The 20,282-nt window shown below is 36.2% G+C and overlaps 1 protein-coding gene across 1 annotated transcript in view; it reads left to right on the top strand.

The window, feature by feature from the left end:
• Positions 1–20,282, top strand: part of LOC123559549 (monocarboxylate transporter 5-like) — a 53,122-nt gene that overhangs the window by 21,733 nt on the left and 11,107 nt on the right. The window contains exons 2-5 of the mRNA XM_045351461.2: positions 6,634–6,921; positions 7,210–7,353; positions 8,219–9,325; positions 18,105–18,374. Coding sequence (XP_045207396.2) covers positions 6,654–6,921; positions 7,210–7,353; positions 8,219–9,325; positions 18,105–18,374 — 1,789 coding nt within the window. The 5' untranslated portion in view covers positions 6,634–6,653. The remainder of the gene's footprint in view (positions 1–6,633; positions 6,922–7,209; positions 7,354–8,218; positions 9,326–18,104; positions 18,375–20,282) is intronic.

Genomic DNA, 20,282 nt, shown 5'->3' with positions numbered 1-20,282 from the left:
GTAAGGCTTTATTGAGGGAGGAGAGTACAAACACAGAGAACTGGAAATGCCTTTTCAAGAAATATAATTCTACATGTAGTTGTCTCCCTTTCTTGTGTTAATTTGGTTAGTGGCAATATCGCGACAAGCACATGCTTTAGGGAGCATCATTCGGTTTTACTGATCGTCTAATCCTAATCTGTTTCAGGTTCAGTGGAGTCTAGCTACAAATGCAAACACTTTTTGAACAGGATGCTTAAGTGTAGAAGCAAGTGGACAACAGCAAAAAAAATGTTGTAAAGTTGCAGGAAGACTCTTACCAGTCTCACCAGATGAATGCCGTGAAGGTCTTCTGCAGTCAACAAACTCAACTTCTGCATTGGATTTAAAAAAGTGTTTTCATGTTGAAATTAATGGACAAAAGTACTCCAGTCAGGCATATCAGCGAATGAAAAAAAGAACTTGTTATTTTGTGGTTTGTCATTCAGGCGAAGTAGTTTCAGTCAAGTTTTTTGTTGTTAACAAAGAAAAGAAAGTGTTTGCTGTTGTGAAAGTATATAAAATACCTGATGACTGTTACATCCTTAGATCTAGTGGCAGACATATATTTAAAGTTGTATCAACTGAATGTCTGAAAACAATTCATGTGTCTGAGATCATGGATAAACTTTTCTATATAGCTATTGACAATGCTGTATATGTTGTATGTATGCCAAACATTCTAGCCAGAAGTGTGTTTAAATAAGGTACAAACAGTCCACACGAATGCCCCCCTATCCAGTGGTTAGACCAATAAAATACTTTTCATTAAAAAGAGTACTCTAGCAAATTAGTATTGATTAGTGTATTTCAGAAAATAACCGGACAATATATATGGTTATAATTAGTCCCCTACCGTGAAACCGGAAGAAACTATAGGTTTACCCTCCGTCTGTCCATCTGTCCGTCAGCGAAAAAGAAGTGGATTATGCGATTACTCAAAAAGTACATAAGCTAGGTTCATGAAACTTGGTGTGTAGTTACAGGACGATATGTAGATTATGCACATCATTTTATTTTTTCAGTCGGACTAAAATTATTGGTTGCTATGATAAAAGAAATTCCGTCTGTCCTTCAGTGAAAAAAAGTGGATTACGTGATTACTCATAAAAAAGGGTCCTAGCAGTATCTATGACAGCACAGGCCCAAATCAGCCTTTGGGGCACAAGATATATATGTACAGTTAATGAGATAAAATTTTAACGCTTTTGTATGCTACACATTTATATGATCATGCTTAAATCTGCACATACAGTTATTACAATAAAAATTATCTCAAAGCAGGTGGATGTTTAGGAATTTTGTTCAGTATAAATTTTATGAAAAGTTCATGCCAGATATATTTTCTGCTTGTTTTAAGTGCGTAAAAAATCTTTGTTTCTGACCATGGTCTGTATCCTTTCCAACCATGGTTTACATACATAATGTCTGTGTCAGTTTGTTTTTAACCATGGTTGTAATTTTTAACCATGGTAACAAAGTTGACCATGGTCAGTCATATCTCAACCATGGTCTACATCAGTTGACCATGGTGGCCTTTTTTTCAACCAGTCAACCATGTCAAAATTTCTGGTCCAACCATGGTCAAACATGGAATGGCTATGCTGAACCATGGTTGTAAATGGTTGAACATGGTCATATTTCGCAGGGGGTTGTCACTCATTGTCTGCCTTAACGCGTGTTAGTAAGTTTTTCGGTTAAGTTTTTTAAAATCAACATATCTCCAGGTTAAGTTTTTCAAACAGACCTTAGTCAAAGTTTGAAGTGGTTAGGCGCTTGACTGTCAATCAAGAGGTCGTGCCAACCTCTGCGGCGATTACTTCCCCTTGCATTACAGTAACTAATGAACGCCAGGGAAGGTAATTTCTGCGAATAGCTCGGAGGTCTTGAGGTTGTATCATGCCTTTGGTGCTTGAAATTTGAAATTAATAGAACATGCTTAAAGACCTGTGTAAATAAAAGATCAGAGCAGAAAATAAAATATGAAAACTGTGACTGACTTGACAGTTATTGTAGTTTGGACTCCATGAACTAGACGCACCAAGAGTCAAACCTTAAGGTCTGTGTCCACCTTTGCTCCGGTCCTTACAGAAATTTTTTTGATCTATTTTATGTATGCTTTCCGTTGCCAGTGCCTGGTACCTCCTATAAATGGTTATGTACAGTCCTTGCCAGTAGACTTGTCCCCCATGGTACCTATGTACTTAACTAACTCATTTCCAGTTTAAATACATTTTTTTGTATTCTTATACTAATCTGCAGAAAATACATGGTCAACTTCTTCTATGGCATCTAGTCTCTCTCATTATAAATTTTGAACAACTATTGAAAGAAACAGACAAGTTCACCCCTAGATGAAAACCACTTCAGTAGGCCAACTCCATGCTACCGGTGCAAGGGTTAAAATGGTACAAGTATGGTAAGCTGTACCCCGCCACTACTGATATCTTATGGATATGTGTGTGACATCAGAATTGTCAAACTTGGTATTGGAAATAAACAACCTGTTTTCTAGCAAAAACTGAGAAACGGACTATTACACTTTACACATAGTGCGGCTTAAATTGTCAGATGTCAACCCTAATGGACAAAGCTGACTTTCATTTACATGGAATTATTCTATTCTTGTGTAATTTACATATATGTGTTTTGAGTATTACGTAAATGGTATTTTTTTCAATGATATAACAAAATTAAGGAGGGTATAGGATAGTGTCAAAAAGCACAAGCTAGAATATGCAGATACTATTTTTAGTGCAAAAAGAATCCAGTTGAAATCAACTGTAAAATTTACATTATGTGGCACTGGGGCTTTAAGATTAGCAAGACAAAATATCTGTACAACTTTAATTGTTTATTACAAATATACAAAGTTTAGCACTTTCATAGTATAAAAAACCACTGCACATAAAATGAAGGAATCAATTTAAAAATAGAAAGTCACAGAAGTACATTTTAAGTTCCTTAGATGCAGGTATTTTTCAAAGTTAAGAAAGTATATTTGAAGTTCCACTTGAATCCTCAGTTGTTTGTTAAAGATTCTAAAGTATCATTGAAGTCCCCTAGTACTTCCTTGGAGTCCCATGCACAAAAGTGGAGCACAATTAAGGCCCCAGAGACTTCAGGGGAAGTATGAGGCAGAAGTACAATTGAAGTCTCCGGGACTGAATGCGAAGCAGGTCTATGTGATTGGAAGTACCTTTAAAGTACATCAGAAGTGTATTTGGAGCAGAGGGCTTACTTGAAGCTCCTACTATTTTTGTGGCTGGGAAGATAGTTATTTTATCTATGTTTTTAAAAAGATGACTGAGAAGTGTTGTTCCACTTTCAGTTTCTTGTTGTATAGCTGTGTTATACCATCTTTCATTAAGTTTATGTTAAGGAAGAAGTAGGGCAATAGGTTGTAACGTTATTGGTTCTTTAAGTTGAGATTGCCTACATATAATCGCCCTTCGCAGGTGTGAATGGAGAAGTATTGATATCAGAATTTTAATGATAAAATTTGAATTTTTGATATTATTAAGAGTAACGCCAAAAAAAAAAAAAAACAGCAACAAAAATCTAATATGAAAATACAATACATCAGTAGTCTTGGTGATGCATGTTTCAACAGCAGATCTATTGTGAAACACTATACTGTATTGTATGCAGCCTTTGTATTGTAGCATTCATTTTGTATGTCAGAACATCAAAAGGAAAGTGCAAATGTCTAAAATTCAATGGTCTTATGTTTTTGGAGGAAATTTGGAAAAGAAATGAAATAAGATATTGTTTTCTTTAGAATGTTTTTGTTTATTCAGTGGATCAGAAAACTAATCCTAAGGTGTCATAACAGACTTGTTTGTAATAGTTTATACATTTTTACTTGTTTATTAGTGAATATTTACTCATCCATAATGATTAAGTATAAAGTGTGCTCATCCGAAAACCACAACAGTAGTTTTTATGCATGAAAGATATGAAGGGCAAAATTAATTTCATAGATTATGCTCTAGATTGTATTTTTAAAAAAATAAGCCCAAAAAAACAAGTAAATCGGAGGATATGAATTCAGTTTTTATATGTGAAGTACAGTAAAACTTGTCTAAACTGACATGGATTGGTACTAGATAGTATATCTGTCGAGAGAGGGTGTCTGTTGAAGCAGATTGCCATAAATACACAATATGTGTCCATGTAATGCTTACATTTTAAGTTCTTACTTGTTTATGTATTAAATGTTTCCTAAAATCAGTTTTTACATTTATTTATGTTCTTTCTTATTTAATGTTTCCTAAAATCGTAAAGGTGTCAAATTACAGCAACAGGTGTACTTCAGGTGTCATTGAATATTTATACACAGGTACGCATGATTTTCCATCTTCAAAACAAGTATGTTTATGATTTTTGCCATGCTGGAAAAGGGAAAATACTCTCCACGCTAATTGTTAGGCTAAAAACTACGATTGCCGTTACGTTCCGTAATAAATAATTGTACTTTATTTTTCCTTAAACAAAATTAATTTTATATAAATTTAATAGTATTTTGAAGAAAGAAATATCAAAAATCGTAAATGTTGTGTCTCATAGAAGATCTGCTATTATCTTCAACCAAGATTAAACTGTGAACAACAAAACTGACACAAGGCGTAACTCTAAATCTGACGATGACTTGAAAAATAAAACAGATTCCAGATAATAACTCAAGAATGCTTTGGCCAGGATCTTCAAACTTGACAAGGGGGCATTTTGTGTTCTACGAGCTCTTGTTCATGAAAATATTTAAATTTTAAAAAAGAAACAACAAATATAACAATATCTTATTGGTTTTATTTTCAAGAAAACAAAAGTCAAATTGATACAGCGAGACCGATTCCGCTCTGCCATGGAGGTAATTCATTACCTGCATTGTCGATGTATTAAAATCATACTGTAGTTTTCAATCTACCTCAAAATTGTCCAGAATTTTTTTCCCCAGGACTTTGGGTGCGCATTATACATGGGTATCTACGGCATAATGTTATTGTTATTCTCGGGGTACTAATTTTCTGTGGATTTCACGTTTCGATTGATGATTATGATCCTCCAAAACAATAGTATATTAAAACGCTTTAAAAGCATGGTATTCAGAGTTTAATTTCTGTAGTTGTTGGCTAAAATGTTTTTACTGACAATTTCAATACATGTAGTTCTAGGAAAACCATCAGTTCTGCATTGTCTGCAATAACATTCTAAATTGTAGCCAAAATCACACTATTTTTGTTCACTGTTCAGAGGCTACCCTTTATTCCTAAAATAAAGTGCATGTACAAGTCTGTATGGGTCCAAGGATAAAGTATACGCTTTGCATAGTGTATCTGCACATGCTTTTCAGCTGATACTAGGTTTTGGCCATAATTCAGAATTATTGTTGTTTGTGTTTTCAGTCCTCTTTCTTTACCAATTGTCCGGTATGTGCAAGGTTTAATTGTCCTGTGACTGGTCACAAATTTTGTCTGTCAGGAAAAAGAGATCATTACTACAGCCATGTATTTTCTGTTGCATTCATGCCACCTTTAGCAGTGTGGGTTGGAAAAGGGAGAAAGGAGACGTTTAGACAGTACCTGAAAAATCCATATTCATCTGATGGAACTGCAGCTACAGAATCTTCACAACAGTTCAGACGTTCTCTAGTATAAATGAAATGTTAATGTTAGAAAACAAGAAATAACAATCACTTTATGTAACAAATATGCAAAAACAACAATGCAGGTGTGGCTGTCAAAATTTCCTGTATTTATCTCACAACCCTTCACTTTTGCACTTCATTTTTAGTTGTCATTGAAAAAAAAAGCTTTATGTACCATCTTGAGTAAAAACCATATATATTAGCAAAGTAAATGTTGCAGTCGAGCGAAACTTGAAGTCAATGTTAGAAATTCTTCCATTGTATTTTGGTTACATTTTTTCTCGCAATATTTTACAAGCATCAGAGTATTTTTTTTTTTTCAATACCTCTTGATGTTTTTGGTGCATGTGAGTGTATAAAATTGGAGCAGTAGGAATCAAATTATTTTGCTTTTCATTACATCTACTTTATTTGTACTAATGCCATACTAATATGTTGAACTGGTATTTCAAGTTGTTTGTACTAGAAAGAATTAGGAATAAAACTTCAGTCGAGTTAAGATGTTGATTTAATTGGAATGTTTTAAGACTTCACATCCGCACTTTCTGCAAAGATTGCTAGATAGACCATTTCTTGCATCATTTGAAAATGTTACCTAGAAAATAAGATAAGAAATGTGTCCTCTCTCTTTGTGCAGAATGTTCTGGATTATCAGATTATTAACAAGTCTTCACAGACTAGCTGAAATTATAATATACAGCATTGATTCTTTTTAGGGCTAAAATAAATTATTTGCCCGTAAAACACTGAAATTTTAGAAGCAAATTGGTCGAAAGTGTACAGTTTTGTCTTTTAGATATTTGTGTATTGTAAATTAATTAGTTTACATCAGCATTTATGGAGATTACAGTGCTAAATGTTAAAGATTTCCTGCTTTAGAAGCATCCATGGATGTAAGTTCAAGGGTGACCACTAATAAGAATAAGTATGGTATCACAATTTCAATGTAATTTTGTTTATGCTTTCAGGTAAGAGTATGTAAAAAAAAATGACGCAGGCAAAATTTTTTGATAATGATGAGAAGGAAGATTATTATGAAGAAGAGGAGGTGCGACCCCCGAGGAGGCCTGGCGAGGCTCCCGACGGAGGCTGGGGCTGGATGGTGGCAATTGGGGCATTCATTTGCAGCATGTTCGTTGAAGGCTTATTGTTCTCGTATGATGAAGTCGTACCCTACCTCAGTGAATATTTTTTGGTGCAAGAGGAGTCCCTAATCTCAGTAGGGGTCTTGATGAAGGCATTCTGTTTGATTGGAGGTAAGAAATATTTTGGTTATTGGGTGTTCATGACTGCCAGTGGGGCATTAAGTTTTGTTTTCCATGGTATAGTTTCCACTTGTTTAACAATGCTGCAAAATTGAACATTTTTTAATCTTGATAAAATTCATTTTCCAGAAAATTGTTACATCTATGAAGATACCGATGATTCCGGGGGTGATTGAATCCATGCTACAGGTTAAGTCAGTGGCTGACTCTTATCAACTTGTGTACAACAGTTATTTACATTTAGGATTTTGAAAATTCATGTACATTTCCTATTTTCAGGTCCGGTTATAGGTGTGCTTGTGAAAAGGTTCAGCTGTCGCAAAGTAGTAATGGTCGGTAGTGTTGTCACCTGCATACTGATACTAGTCAGCACTCAAATGCCAGGGCCGGCAACGATGCGACTCACCCATGGGGTTCTAGCAGGTAAATACATGTACACTAAAAATAGCATGTTCCTTTTGGCTTTGTAGTAGGTAATGCACTTGAGATTCTCATTTTACATATGAAAGCTTCATGCTTTTGTAATGTGAGGCAAACAGACCTCAAAAAAACAAAGTTGCTTTTAATTGTCAGTGAGTGAATACGTCTTTTTATTGTACTTGATAATGCTGTTGCATAGGAATAATGTCCCACATCACTTAAGTTTTAGTGTACTTAAGAGTTTCAAGGTAAACAGTCCTGACAGTGGTGACAAATTTCAGATTTTTTTTACGTTTTCTTCATATCAATTTTTACTGACAACATTGACATTGATTAATAGTATTGTGCAGAACATACTGACTTTTTTTGTTCTTAAAAACTGAAAGTGTTACAGTTGTGTGCCAAGGGGCCAGCAGACTGGAAAAGTTGTTATAACTTGCTAAATCCATAAATTTTGTTGTTTAGAGAATATATCTTAGGCAAACTGTTAATTGTTTTTAAGACAAGAGATTCAATGTTTGCCATGTTGCAATGAATTTGATGAATACTTGACAGAATTATTACAATAAATCACATCTTTTAACACAATGAAATGTACTGAGTGACTTGTGAATGCATAATGCTACCTTTATATTTGTGGATTGGAAGAAAACTGGGAGGCAAAAATACTAAAAAATTGTACAAGTTGCAATTTTGCACCTATATACATATTTATACCACCCCTACCCATCTCCATCCATCCATCCATATTGAGAGAGGACAAAAAAGATTTTTTGTTACAGTTTAAGATAACAGAACTTTGATTTTAATTTATAACAAAAGTTTGTTTGATCTAGACATTTCCCACTTTTGTTTCTCTTTTTTTCAGGTATTGGCCTTGGTATGGTGTACCAGCCATCAATTATGATCATTGCATTTTGGTTCGAACACAAACGGGCATTTGCAACAGGATTAGCGCTTATGGGTGCAGGGGTTGGAGTGTTTATTTTTAAACCCCTTTATAAACATTTATTAGACATTCACGACTGGAAAAACGCCACAGTCATTTTAGCGGCACTGTTCTTAAATTGTGCTGCGGCAGGGGCGCTGTTCAGACCCTTAACACACGCAAAGCCGAAGGGGATGAAACGTGGCCCTATTCAACGAGGTGCAATAATGAAAGCTCTGATTGCAGAGAAAGAACGCCAGCGGACTATTTCAAATGGCTCCTTAGACAACTGTATTATAACAAAAGACAACAGGCTTATAAAAATTGACAAAATTGATCTGCGTAATAAAAGTAATTCTTACATAAATCGGTTAAAAGAAACTTTCGGATTTAGCTCAAGGAGTCTGAATCGATCTAAAAACTCTTTGGTAGTTCCAAAAGTGGTAGTATCGGATCCAATTTATCGACCTAAATCTCCGAGAAGTTCTAATAGTAGTAATATTGTACCAAAGCCTTCCTCCACCCCTCCAACGCCTAAAAGAGATAGTGGATGTGGGTCACTTGAAGCGTCCCCTAAATTAGTAACACGCAGTTATGAGGCATTGCCATCAGACGATCCTTGGGATAGAAATTTAGTCGTAAATCTGCCACCTAAAGAAAATACCTGTTCTAGTGATAAAACTCTTAACAGTTTAGATAGGTCAAAGTTTTCTCCAAAAAGACAAAGGGATGAAAAATTAGACCCTTCTTTTTTGAGTACTACCGCATCTCCTGTAGGAAGTGTTAGAAGTATGAACTCAAGATCTCCGTCGGTGGTTAGTCAGACTAGTAAAAACACAGACATTTACATCCCGATGAAGGGAAGCGTTATGACAGTACCTACTACTGTTCATTCTGTCCATTCACTGGAAATGAGTACAATAATGGAAGAGGAAGAATTAACAGATTGTAGAATTTGTCGAAAATTGTGCCGGGTACTCGATCTGAAGTTGCTGAAGTTACAGTCTTTCTGGCTTTTAATCCTCGCAAGCTTTCTTACCATGATCGGTAAGTTGTCTTTTGTTCTTTCCTTATACTTATGATAAAATCAGTAGTATTTATGTGGAGCTTCTATTCCAGGACTACTCTGTTGTGTCACTCTAGGGTCTCCTCTGCCATTCGCCAATGTAGCCAAATGCTAGCCTACAAATTCAAAGAACTGGCTACAGATTTTTGAAAGTGGCTACAAGAATTTTATTAAAATGTTGTCAAATTTCAGCAGTTCAGTTTCCATGTGGCAGTTTCTCTCAAAAAGTGGCTACAACTTTCCAGTGGAGGCCCTGCACAGATTTTAAGACAAAATGAAATGTTCCTTTGAGGGAAAGTGACATTAGAGCATACTAAGGATAGTATGTTTGTTTCAGCAGGGTTGACATTTTCAAGATCAGAGTGACGCAAAACTGGTGAATAATAAAAAGTACCATTTCCTGTAGTACATTGTATTAACATGGGGAAGGTCTGAATCGTAATTATGCAAATATGTGAGTTGTTTATCAAATCACATAGTAAAATTCATGCTAAAATTACCCATTTCGCACTATTGTAACGTTATTTCCTAGCAGAACTTCAAATTTTGTTGTGTTTTTTTTTCAAAGGCCATCAGTAACAGTTTATCTGAAAAATGAATGGCTAATGTTTTTGAATAAGGAGCTTGAAATTATCTTGAAGGTGGTCCGTCAGATTTCATTCAAGTAACAGATTTATTTGATAATCATTTAGACTTGTGTTCATGCTGGCCTTAAATTAAGTCAGATTTTACTTGATCTATATTTATTTTAAAATAGGTATTTTAGTGCAAATTTAAGTTTGATAAACATTTTTTTGCTTATTCTAATAAGTAGTTTATATGTTAGACCAATTGTTATATATTGCGTGAACAGTTACACATTTAGCAGAAATTCATTAGAAATGCAAGATGGAAACATTATTATTATTCTGTTTCCCTGTCTTGGTTGCCAAAGCAAGATAGATTGCAAATAAATTAATTCAGAAGGTAAAACCTTCAGTGTTTCATTCAGATTGTTGAAATAGGCCAATGTCTATCAAATGCAAAGGTAAAAGCTAGAAATATATTGGGGGTTAAAATACAGCTTTTCAAATACTTCCATAATAAAGTGTGGAAATTACAAAAAAAAAATAACTATCAGTAAAACATACATTTCTGATAGAGATCGGGCCTTTTTTTGTAGCAAAGCAAAATCCTGACAGTTTGTTTGAAATTGTATGAGTCTTCTGTACTCATTAAGTACGTACTTTGAGTGGAAAACTTGCGTGCAAAACAACTTACTGCAATATTGGATTTTGTTAAGTAATTATGTGCACATTCACAAAAGTACAAAATGTTTTGCATATATCAGATCAAGAGGGAAGCAGATATGCATGCTACTGTGCACCATGTTTGGAAAATTTCCATGATATAACACACTTAAAAGCAGATTTTTCACGAAGGGGGAGACAATGAAAGAATTATGAACAGGATTTATATTTTGCTCTGTAATCACTTCTCAAATATGTATATTGCTCTGAAATGAGGCGTGAACGGTGATATGGTTTAGTCTCGGTCATTTAGTTGTTAAACGTAAAAAATGGATACTGTGAAATCATTAATTATCGTGGGGGACAAATTTTTGTGTATTTCGTGGTTGAGTCAATCCACGAAATTTAATCTCAACGAACACGTAAATTTCCCATTGATTTTATGTTCATAAGTTGTGTTGAAAAACGTAGGTTCGGGTGAGGGTGTTTATACTCCATAGATAAAGTACACTTAAAATCCAGTTTACTACATCAGTTTATTATGTGATGGATAAATAGTCTAAATGATGGAAATAATGTTGTCAAAATTATAATTCTCTCATTCATCTGGTCTAAAGTCACTTATGATTATAACTGTAAAGTATTTCCTTTCTTGTTTCTATGATCTGTCATTTTCAAAGTCCGAGCCAAAAGTAAAGAATTCCTCCCCCAAGTTCTGACCTAGGCTTATATACAAAAGCAGGTACCCTCCCATATTTGGAGTGTATCATAGTGATGAAAGACAAAGATTACCCCTAATATTTATGAGGATAACCGTTGACTGATGGTACCATCCCAAATATGGAACCACCTCTAACTCTAACAAACCAGACATGTTTACGATGGTACATGATGACAACATACCCTGATAAAATGATACAAAATGATACACACTCCAGCCCCAAGCAATTTATGAGGGTAACTGGTGAATGACATCTCTAGTAGCAGAGGCCAAAGTTTCACATCAGTAGAATCAATTAATAAATCAACTTTAATAAGACTAGCTGCTAAATTTACAACAGTTGAAATCCATGAATTCATTTCCCCACAAAATTGCCGTTTTGACCAAAACCACGAAATTTCATGCCCACGAAATTAAATGATTTTACAGTATGATCCACTTTGTGAAATAGATACATTAGACTTTTTGCTGATGACTGCAGAAAGTTTATGTTGTCTTTTCACCTGGTGTAAAAGTCGGTTACTTAGCTGTTTTGAAATATATCAAGCTAGAGGCCTGTCATGTCTGGTTATGTAAAGACTGCTATTATAGTAAGTCATTTAAAGTTTGTAGACATTTTAATTACTAACCAACTGTTTCACAGTAACAACGGGCTGTCAGATGCTGCACAAGGAATTTTTGCTCTTAGACTATGAATCTGATACCTTAGAATTTTAACAACGAGACATGTATAAATTCTCAACAGTATTTCAGTTTCTCCACATAAATCACAGGTGGAGGTTGAAATGACTTCTGACATGAAGGGGAGATAGGTTTAGGGAAAGTATTGACTTTCCCCTTGTTTTGCTATGGATGCTTTCTGGCACAAGAGAAAGTTTGAAACAAAAAGGGTTTCATTTTTTGGACCTTGAATGCTGCAAGTAATTCGGTTAGATGGGACATATAAAAAGGTCCCCAGATAATTCTCCTTGTAAGAAGACTGATATGTCAGGTGTGGCGTACTACGCAGTGTTTTTCTGCTGAAGTACCTAGCAGCAGGCTTGTGAAATCGGACTACAATTATATGATATATAATATGTATATTTATCAAATAGAACTTGTGATTCTTGGCTGAGATATTCTATAAATAAAACGAGATGATACTACTGAATTTTAATGTAAAGAGGACACAATTCCCTCTATTATCAGCAAAACATAGTTTAAGATACTGCATTCCTAGTATATATGCATTTGTTAGGCACAAGGCTGAGATGTTGCAAACTTTTCTGGGATTTTTTCCCCCTCATTTTTTGTTTTTCTTCTCTGAAATTTGTGCAGTATAGGACAAAGTCCTCTCAATGTTTATCAGATATCATTTTCCTTTTGGCTTACATAAAGCACATTACACTGATTACTGATTCAGCCTTTGGTATAATTATACAAGGTCTGTACACATTTGTCACAATTTTTAGCTCACCTGTCACATAGTGACAAGGTGAGCTTTTGTGATCACGCAGCGTCCGTCGTTCGTCCGTGCGTGCGTGCGTGCGTTCGTGCGTGCGTAAACTTTTGCTTGTGACCACTCTAGAGGTCACATTTTTCATGGGATCTTTATGAAAGTTGGTCAGAATGTTCACCTTGATGATATCTAGGTCAAGTTTGAAACTGGGTCACATGCGGTCAAAAACTAGGTCAGTAGGTCTAAAAATAGAAAAACATTGTGACCTCTCTAGAGGCCATATTTTTCAATAGATCTTCATGAAAATAGGTGAGAATGTTCACCTTGATGATATCTAGGTCAAGTTCGAAACTGGGTCAACTGCGATCAAAAACTAGGTCAGTAGGTCAAATAATAGAAAATCCTTGTGACCTCTCTAGAGGTCATATTTTCCATGGGATCTGCATGAATATTGGTCAGAATGTTCATCTTGATGATATCTAGGCCAAGTTCGAAACTGGGCCACGTGCGGTCAAAAACTAGGTCAGTAGGTCTAAAAATAGAAAAACCTTGTGACCTCTCTAGAAGCCATATTTTTCATGAGATCTTCATGAAAATTGGTCAGAATGTTCACCTTGATGATATCTAGTTGAATTACGGAACTGGGTCACGTGGGATTAAAAACTAGGTCAGTAGGTCAAAAAATCGAAAAACCTTGTGACCTCTCTAGAGGCCATATTTCTCAATGGATCCTCATGAAAATTTGTCAGAATGTTCACCTTGATGATATCTAAGTCAAGTTTGAAACTGGGTCATGTGCGCTCAAAAACTAGGTCAGTAGGTTTATAAATAGAAAAACCTTGTGACCTCTCTAGAGGCCATATTTTTCATGGAATCTTTATGAAAATTAGTCAGATTGTTCACCTTGATGATATCTAGGTCAAGTTTGAAACTGGGTCACGTGCGATTAATAACTAGGTCAGTAGGTCTAAAAATAGAAAAACCTTGTGACCTCTCTAGAGGCCATGTTTTTCAAGAGATCTTCATGAAAATTGATCAGAATGTTGACCTTGATGATATCTAGGTTAAGTTCGAAACTGGGTCACGTGCAGTCAAAAACTAGGTCAGTAGGACTAAAAATAGAAAAACCTTGTGACCTCTCTAGAGGCCATATTTCTCAATGGATCTTCATGAAAATTGGTGAGAGTGTTCAACTTGATGATATCTAGATAAAATTCAAAACTGGGTCAGGCGCCGTCAAAAACTAGGTCAGTAGGTCTAAAAATAGAAAAACCTTGTGACCTCCCTAGAAGCCATTTTTATGCCCCCGAAGGGAGGCATATAGTTTTTGAACCGTCTGTCGGTCTGTCAGTCTGTCGGTCTGTCCGCAATTTTCGTGTCCGGTCCATATCTTTGTCATCGATGGATGGATTTTCAAATAACTTGGCATGAATGTGTACCACAGTAAGACGACGTGCAGTGCGCAAGACCCAGGTCCGTAGCTCAAAGGTCAAGGTCACACTTAGACGTTAAAGGATAGTGCATTGATGGGCGTGTCCGGTCCATATCTTTGTCATCGATGGATGGATTTTCAAATAACTTGGCATGAATGTGTACCACAGTAAGACGACGTGCAGTGCGCAAGACCCAGGTCCGTAGCTCAAAGGTCAAGGTCACACTTAGACGTTAAAGGATAGTGCATTGATGGGGGTGTCCGGTCCATATCTTTGTCATCGATGGATGGATTTTCAAATAACTTGGCATGAATGTGTACCACAGTAAGATGACGTGCAGTGCCCAAGACCCAGGTCCGTAGCTCAAAGATCAAGGTCACACTTAGACGTTAAAGGATAGTGCATTAATGGGCGTGTCCGGTCCATATCTTTGTCATCGATGGATGGATTTTCAAATAACTTGGCATTAATGTGTACCACAGTAAGACGACGTGTCCTGCGCAAGACCCAGGTTCGTAGCTCAAAGATCAAGGTCACACTTAGATGTTAAAGGATAGTGCATTGATGGGTGTGTCCGGTCCATATCTTTGTCATCGATGGATGGATTTTCAAATAACTTGGCATGAATGTGTACCACAATAAGACGACGTGTCACACGCAAGACCCAGGTCCGTAGCTCAAAGGTCAAGGTCACACTTAGACGTTAAAGATCATTTTTCATGATAGTGCATTGATGGGCATGTCCGGTCCATATCTTTGTCATTCATGCATGGATTTTAAAATAACTATGCATGAATGTGTGACACAGTAAGACGATGTGTCGCGCGCAAGACCCAGCTCCGTAGGTCAAAGGTCCTAAACTCTAACATCGGCCATAACTATTCATTCAAAGTTCCATCGGGGGCATGTGTCATCCTACGGAGACAGCTCTTGTTTTCAATGGATCTTCATGAAAATTAGTGAGAATGTTCACTTTGATGATATCTAGGTCGAGTTCGAAACTGGGTCATGTGCAGTCAAAAACTAGGTCAGTAGGTCTAAAAATAGAAAAACCTTGTGACCTCTCTAGAGGCCATATTTTTCATGAGATCTTCATGAAAATTGGTGAGAATGTTCACCTTGATGATATTTAGGTCAAGTTCAAAAGTGGGTCACGTGCCTTCAAAAACTAGGTCATTAGGTCAAATAATAGAAAAACCTTGTGACCTCTCTAGAAGTCATATTTTTCAATGGATCTTCATGAAAATTGGTCAGAATTTTTTATATTGATGATATCTAGGTCACATGTGCTCAAAAACTAGGTCACTATGTCAAATAATAGAAATAACAACGTCATACTCAGTTCAAAACTGGGTCATGTGGGAATAGGTGAGCGATTCAGGACCATCATGGTCCTCTTGTTTAATAGAACATACTTTAATATTATACACTTTATGTAAGAATAATTGTGGACAAGGTTTTTATTTTGTTTCACAGTTTATTATATCTTTTATATCTTTGGCAAGTCTTAGTAACTCACAGTTTGTTGCGGCAGTGATTCTGCCTTTACAACCAGTGCGGACCAAGATCAGCCTGCACTGGTTGCTATTCAGTCAGTAAGTTTCAGTGAACACCCTTCGAATAATAAATGGTATTGCCCTAATTGAATGATGGGGCAGTTCATTTTTGAAATTTAGCAGGCTAAAGGTGAAAAGTTATATTATATCATATTAATTAATGTTGGGTGTGGGTGTTTGTAGTGGAAGGGTTGGAGATATCACAACGACTTGAAACAAAATCATCTATAAAAATGGAAAATGTTTTGCAATTTCCGCTTGTGATCTATAAATAACCTATTAGTTTGTCACCTAACTATGAACTGTTAGATAGCACACAGGTCACTGACAACAGCAGATAAGCCAAAACAGCCAGTATATGACCTTGTTAATGTAAACAGCAATTAGCGGTTATGTTTACAGCACTACCTTTATTATAAACATCTGTTAGAGGTTAAAGTGCATTTCTAGTTTACTGATATTGATTTAGTTGTTAACAGATCAATAAATCAGATTTTTTATGCCCCCCCCCCCCCCCCGAAGGGAGGCATATAGTTTTTGAACCGTCTGTCGGTCAGTCGGTCTGTCAGTCTGTCCGCAATTTTCGTGTCCGGTCCATATCTTTGTCATCGATGGATGGATTTTCAAATAACTTGGCATGAATGTGTACCACAGTAAGACGACGTGTCGCGCGCAAGACCCAGGTCCGTAGCTCAAAGGTCAAGGTCACACTTAGACATTAAAGGATAGTGCATTGATGGGCGTGTCCGGTCCATATCTTTGTCATCGATGGATGGATTTTCAAATAACTTGGCATGAATGTGTACCACAGTAAGACGACGTGTCATGCGCAAGACCCAGGTCCGTAGCTCAAAGGTCAAGGTCACACTTAGACTTTAAAGGATAGTGCATTGATGGGCGTGTCCGGTCCATATCTTTGTCATCGATGGATGGATTTTCAAATAACTTGGCATGAATGTGTACGACAGTAAGACGACGTGTCGCGCGCAAGACCCAGGTCCGTAGCTCAAAGGTCAAGGTCACACTTAGACGTTAAAGGATAGTGCATTGATGGGCGTGTCCGGTCCATATCTTTGTCATCCATGGATGGATTTTCAAATAACTTGGCATGAATGTGTACCACAGTAAGACGACGTGTCATGCGCAAGACCCAGGTCCGTAGCTGAAAGGTCAAGGTCACACTTAGATGTTAAAGGTCATTTTTCATGATAGTGCATTGATGGGCGTGTCCGGTCCATATCTTTGTCATTCATGCATGGATTTTAAAATAACTACGCATGAATGTGTGACACAGTAAGACGACGTGTCGCGCGCAAGACCCAGCTCCGTAGGTCAAAGGTCCTAAACTCTAACATCGGCCATAACTATTCATTCAAAGTGCCATCGGGGGCATGTGTCATCCTATGGTGACAGCTCTTGTTTATTCAGTTTTGAGCTTTTTGTATATTCCTGCAGCTAGTCAATTTACATAATATTTCTTTCATAATCATGTTAATATTTTTCTGTACTTGTTTATATCGAATGATGTAATTTTTTGCATGGTATATTAATACAAAATGTGCTTTATATTTAAAACAAAATGCCATTTTTAAGTAAGTGTGGCAGTAATATTATGTGATATAAATTCAACTATTTGACCGATATTTTATGCACAGATGTTGTTTACTTTATAATATCATCCATCTGAGATCCTTGAATTTATCCTGTTTTTCAGTAATATATTATGTTCAAGTTGAGATGCAGGTCAACGAGGCTTGTCCCCTTTATCTAAGTTTTTGGTCTTCTTGTAAATGGTTGTATAATTAGATAAAAAGAAAACTATTAGAAATTTTGGTATTGAATATGTTAATCGGTTACAGTTAAACGTGCTGCACGGTTTCAGTTAACCTCTGTTGTACTATCCTAAAAAAGCTGCTTTTAATATTTTAGAAACTTGTCGCAAATGCTCCCCATGGTAATGACAAGAGACAATGCTTAGCACAAGACCAGAGGCCCTGACCACAAAATCAAAGGTCAAGGTCAAAGACTAGGTCATTTTTTGTTGTTGTTCAGTCTAACATTTTCATAATAATTCAACAAAACAAGTTTATGTGTCATACAACTAGAGTAAAAAAAATGTTGGCGTATTTTTTTTCAGAATTACTTCCCTTTAAAAGGATGTAGTATTTCATGATATTTTCCCACTAGGAGACAAGTGAAGAAATGAAATGTAAAATTATCCAAAAAATGTATTTATTTTTTTTGTGTTTAAAAGCAGTTGAAGATTGTCGATAGGCTATGCTGTAGTTAAGATAATTTGTTATAACTGGTAGGGGGCCCTTAGTATAGCAATACTTCATTCACTTGTCTCTTTCATCATTTGAATCGCTCTTTTCTTTTTCAGCTTGTGCCATTCCATTAGTTCATCTTCCAAAGAAAGCAAAATCGTTGGGTATTTCAACCGAGAAATCCTCATTCCTGATCTCAATTTTATGGGTGGCCAATATGATTGGTCGATTTGCATTTGGTTGGGTCGCAGACCGGCCTTGGGCAAGTGCGGTACAACTGAACAATACAATGATCGTGCTGGCAGGATTCTTGTCTTTGTTCGGACAGTTGTTCAACAGTAACAGCTGGCTGGGATTCTATGCTGCATTTTTCGGACTGTTTACTGGTAAGTTTTCAATGTGATGGTAATTCAGTTTGTGATATTATTACATAATAAATATTGTAAATTTACACTGACATAAGACTAACTTATGGAGTCTTGTAGACTGATTGTAACTATATGCTTGCCAAGGAAGATAATACTTTCCCACGATTTTCACCTGGTAAAAATATCTACTAGGTTGTTCCAAGGAAAGCTGTTCAGAATCTTGCTCCTGGATATTGTCTGTTATCTGGGTCAATAGCTTTATGTGCACATACATAAATCCATTTGCCAAAGTTCAGTCTTGCTGATATATAATTTTTGTGTGTTGTATGCTCAAGAGTATTGCAGGAATTCTCATGGTTATGATAAGGTAGAAACAATCACATTAAAAGCCAGTCAAGTGGCTAAGCTCGGTTTATCCACACATGATCTGGTTAAGATAAATTAACTGTGGTTGACCAGTCACATTTTAAGTAATATTTTATAATATTTTTCCCTTCTGTGTATTCTGACACAGATTTTATTTAAGGAACAGCAAGACCCATGACATAAAGATCTCTCTTATATTATAAGTTTTTATGAAGCTTTGTAATTACTCCCCTGCACCCTTTAATGTGAAAATAATGTAAAAGCAGAGTCTTTTGATTTAAATGTAATTTCTATTGTTAATTCCCGTTTGAATCTGAAATGAAAGGCAAGTTTAAAATTGTTTAGTTTAGCTTCTGAATTGTTTAAATCCAATCTATCTCTGTTATGATCAGCGAAGGTAGGCAGTAATAAGTCCACAAACTTGCATTTGTTTTAAGTTTTGGCTAAATATTAATTGAGCCGCAACATAAGAAAACCAACATAGTGGCTTTGCGACCAGCATGGATCCAGACCAGCCTGCGCATCCGCGCAGTCTGGTCAGGATCCATACTGTTTGCCAACATTTTCTCTAATTGCAATAGGCTTTAAAAGTGAACAGCATGGATCCTGACGAGACTGCGCGGATGCGCAGGCTGGTTTGGATCCATGCTGGTCGCAAAGCCACTATGTTGGTTTTCCAATGGCACGGCTCAATTGTCAATGCAAATCTTTAACACATTCAATATAGAGCTTCTTATTTATATTACTCCTTAGGCCATGTGTTATATCAAAATGTATATTTTCGTGAAAATAGCTCTGTCTTGGTTGGACAACAAAGGTAGGAAAATCATATTTAAAAATACAGACAGTGAAAATGTAGCTTGTATTTAATGCTTAGTGAATATAAATGCAATAAAATTTAAAATGATCAAGAACAACTCCATTGGGTGACTAAATTCTAATTTACCACCTTCAGCTTGTAAATATTTTGAAACATACAACCTGAGGTATATACCTATGCATGATTTTTAATTTATCCCTGGTTTTCTTAGAAAAAGTTAAATTTGGTCTGACATGATATTTTAATAATGTTTGGGCCTTTCGGTGCTAATTATTGTGTTAATTCTGGAAGAATGGGCAGTAACTGTCTGTCTTTCATGTCAGTCCGACTTTTGCCACTGTCTGTCTTTAATGTCAGTCAGACTTTTGCCGCTGTCTGTCTTTCATGTTAGTCAGACTTTTGCCACTATCTGTCTTTCATGTCAGTCAGACTTTTGCCACTTTCCGTCTTTCATGTCAGTCAGACTTTTGCCACTGTCTGTCTTTCATGTCAATCAGACTTTTGCCACTTTCTGTCTTTCATGTCAATCAGACTTTTGCCACTTTCTGTCTTTCATGTCAATCAGACTTTTGCCACTGTCTGTCTTTCATGACATTGTCAGTCAGACTTTTGCCACTGTCTGTCTTTCATGACATTGTCAGTCAGACTTTTGCCACCCATGTAGGGATATCAGTAATATTCTCCATAAATAGTTGATGTGTCCTGTTCCAGCTATGTCTGATACCCATATTTTAAAGGTC

The sequence above is a fragment of the Mercenaria mercenaria genome, chromosome 10, assembly GCF_021730395.1.
Source record: "Mercenaria mercenaria strain notata chromosome 10, MADL_Memer_1, whole genome shotgun sequence".
Lineage (NCBI taxonomy): Eukaryota > Metazoa > Mollusca > Bivalvia > Venerida > Veneridae > Mercenaria > Mercenaria mercenaria.
Note: the sequence above shows the minus strand (reverse complement) of the source record. Positions and strands in the feature narration are given on the sequence as shown.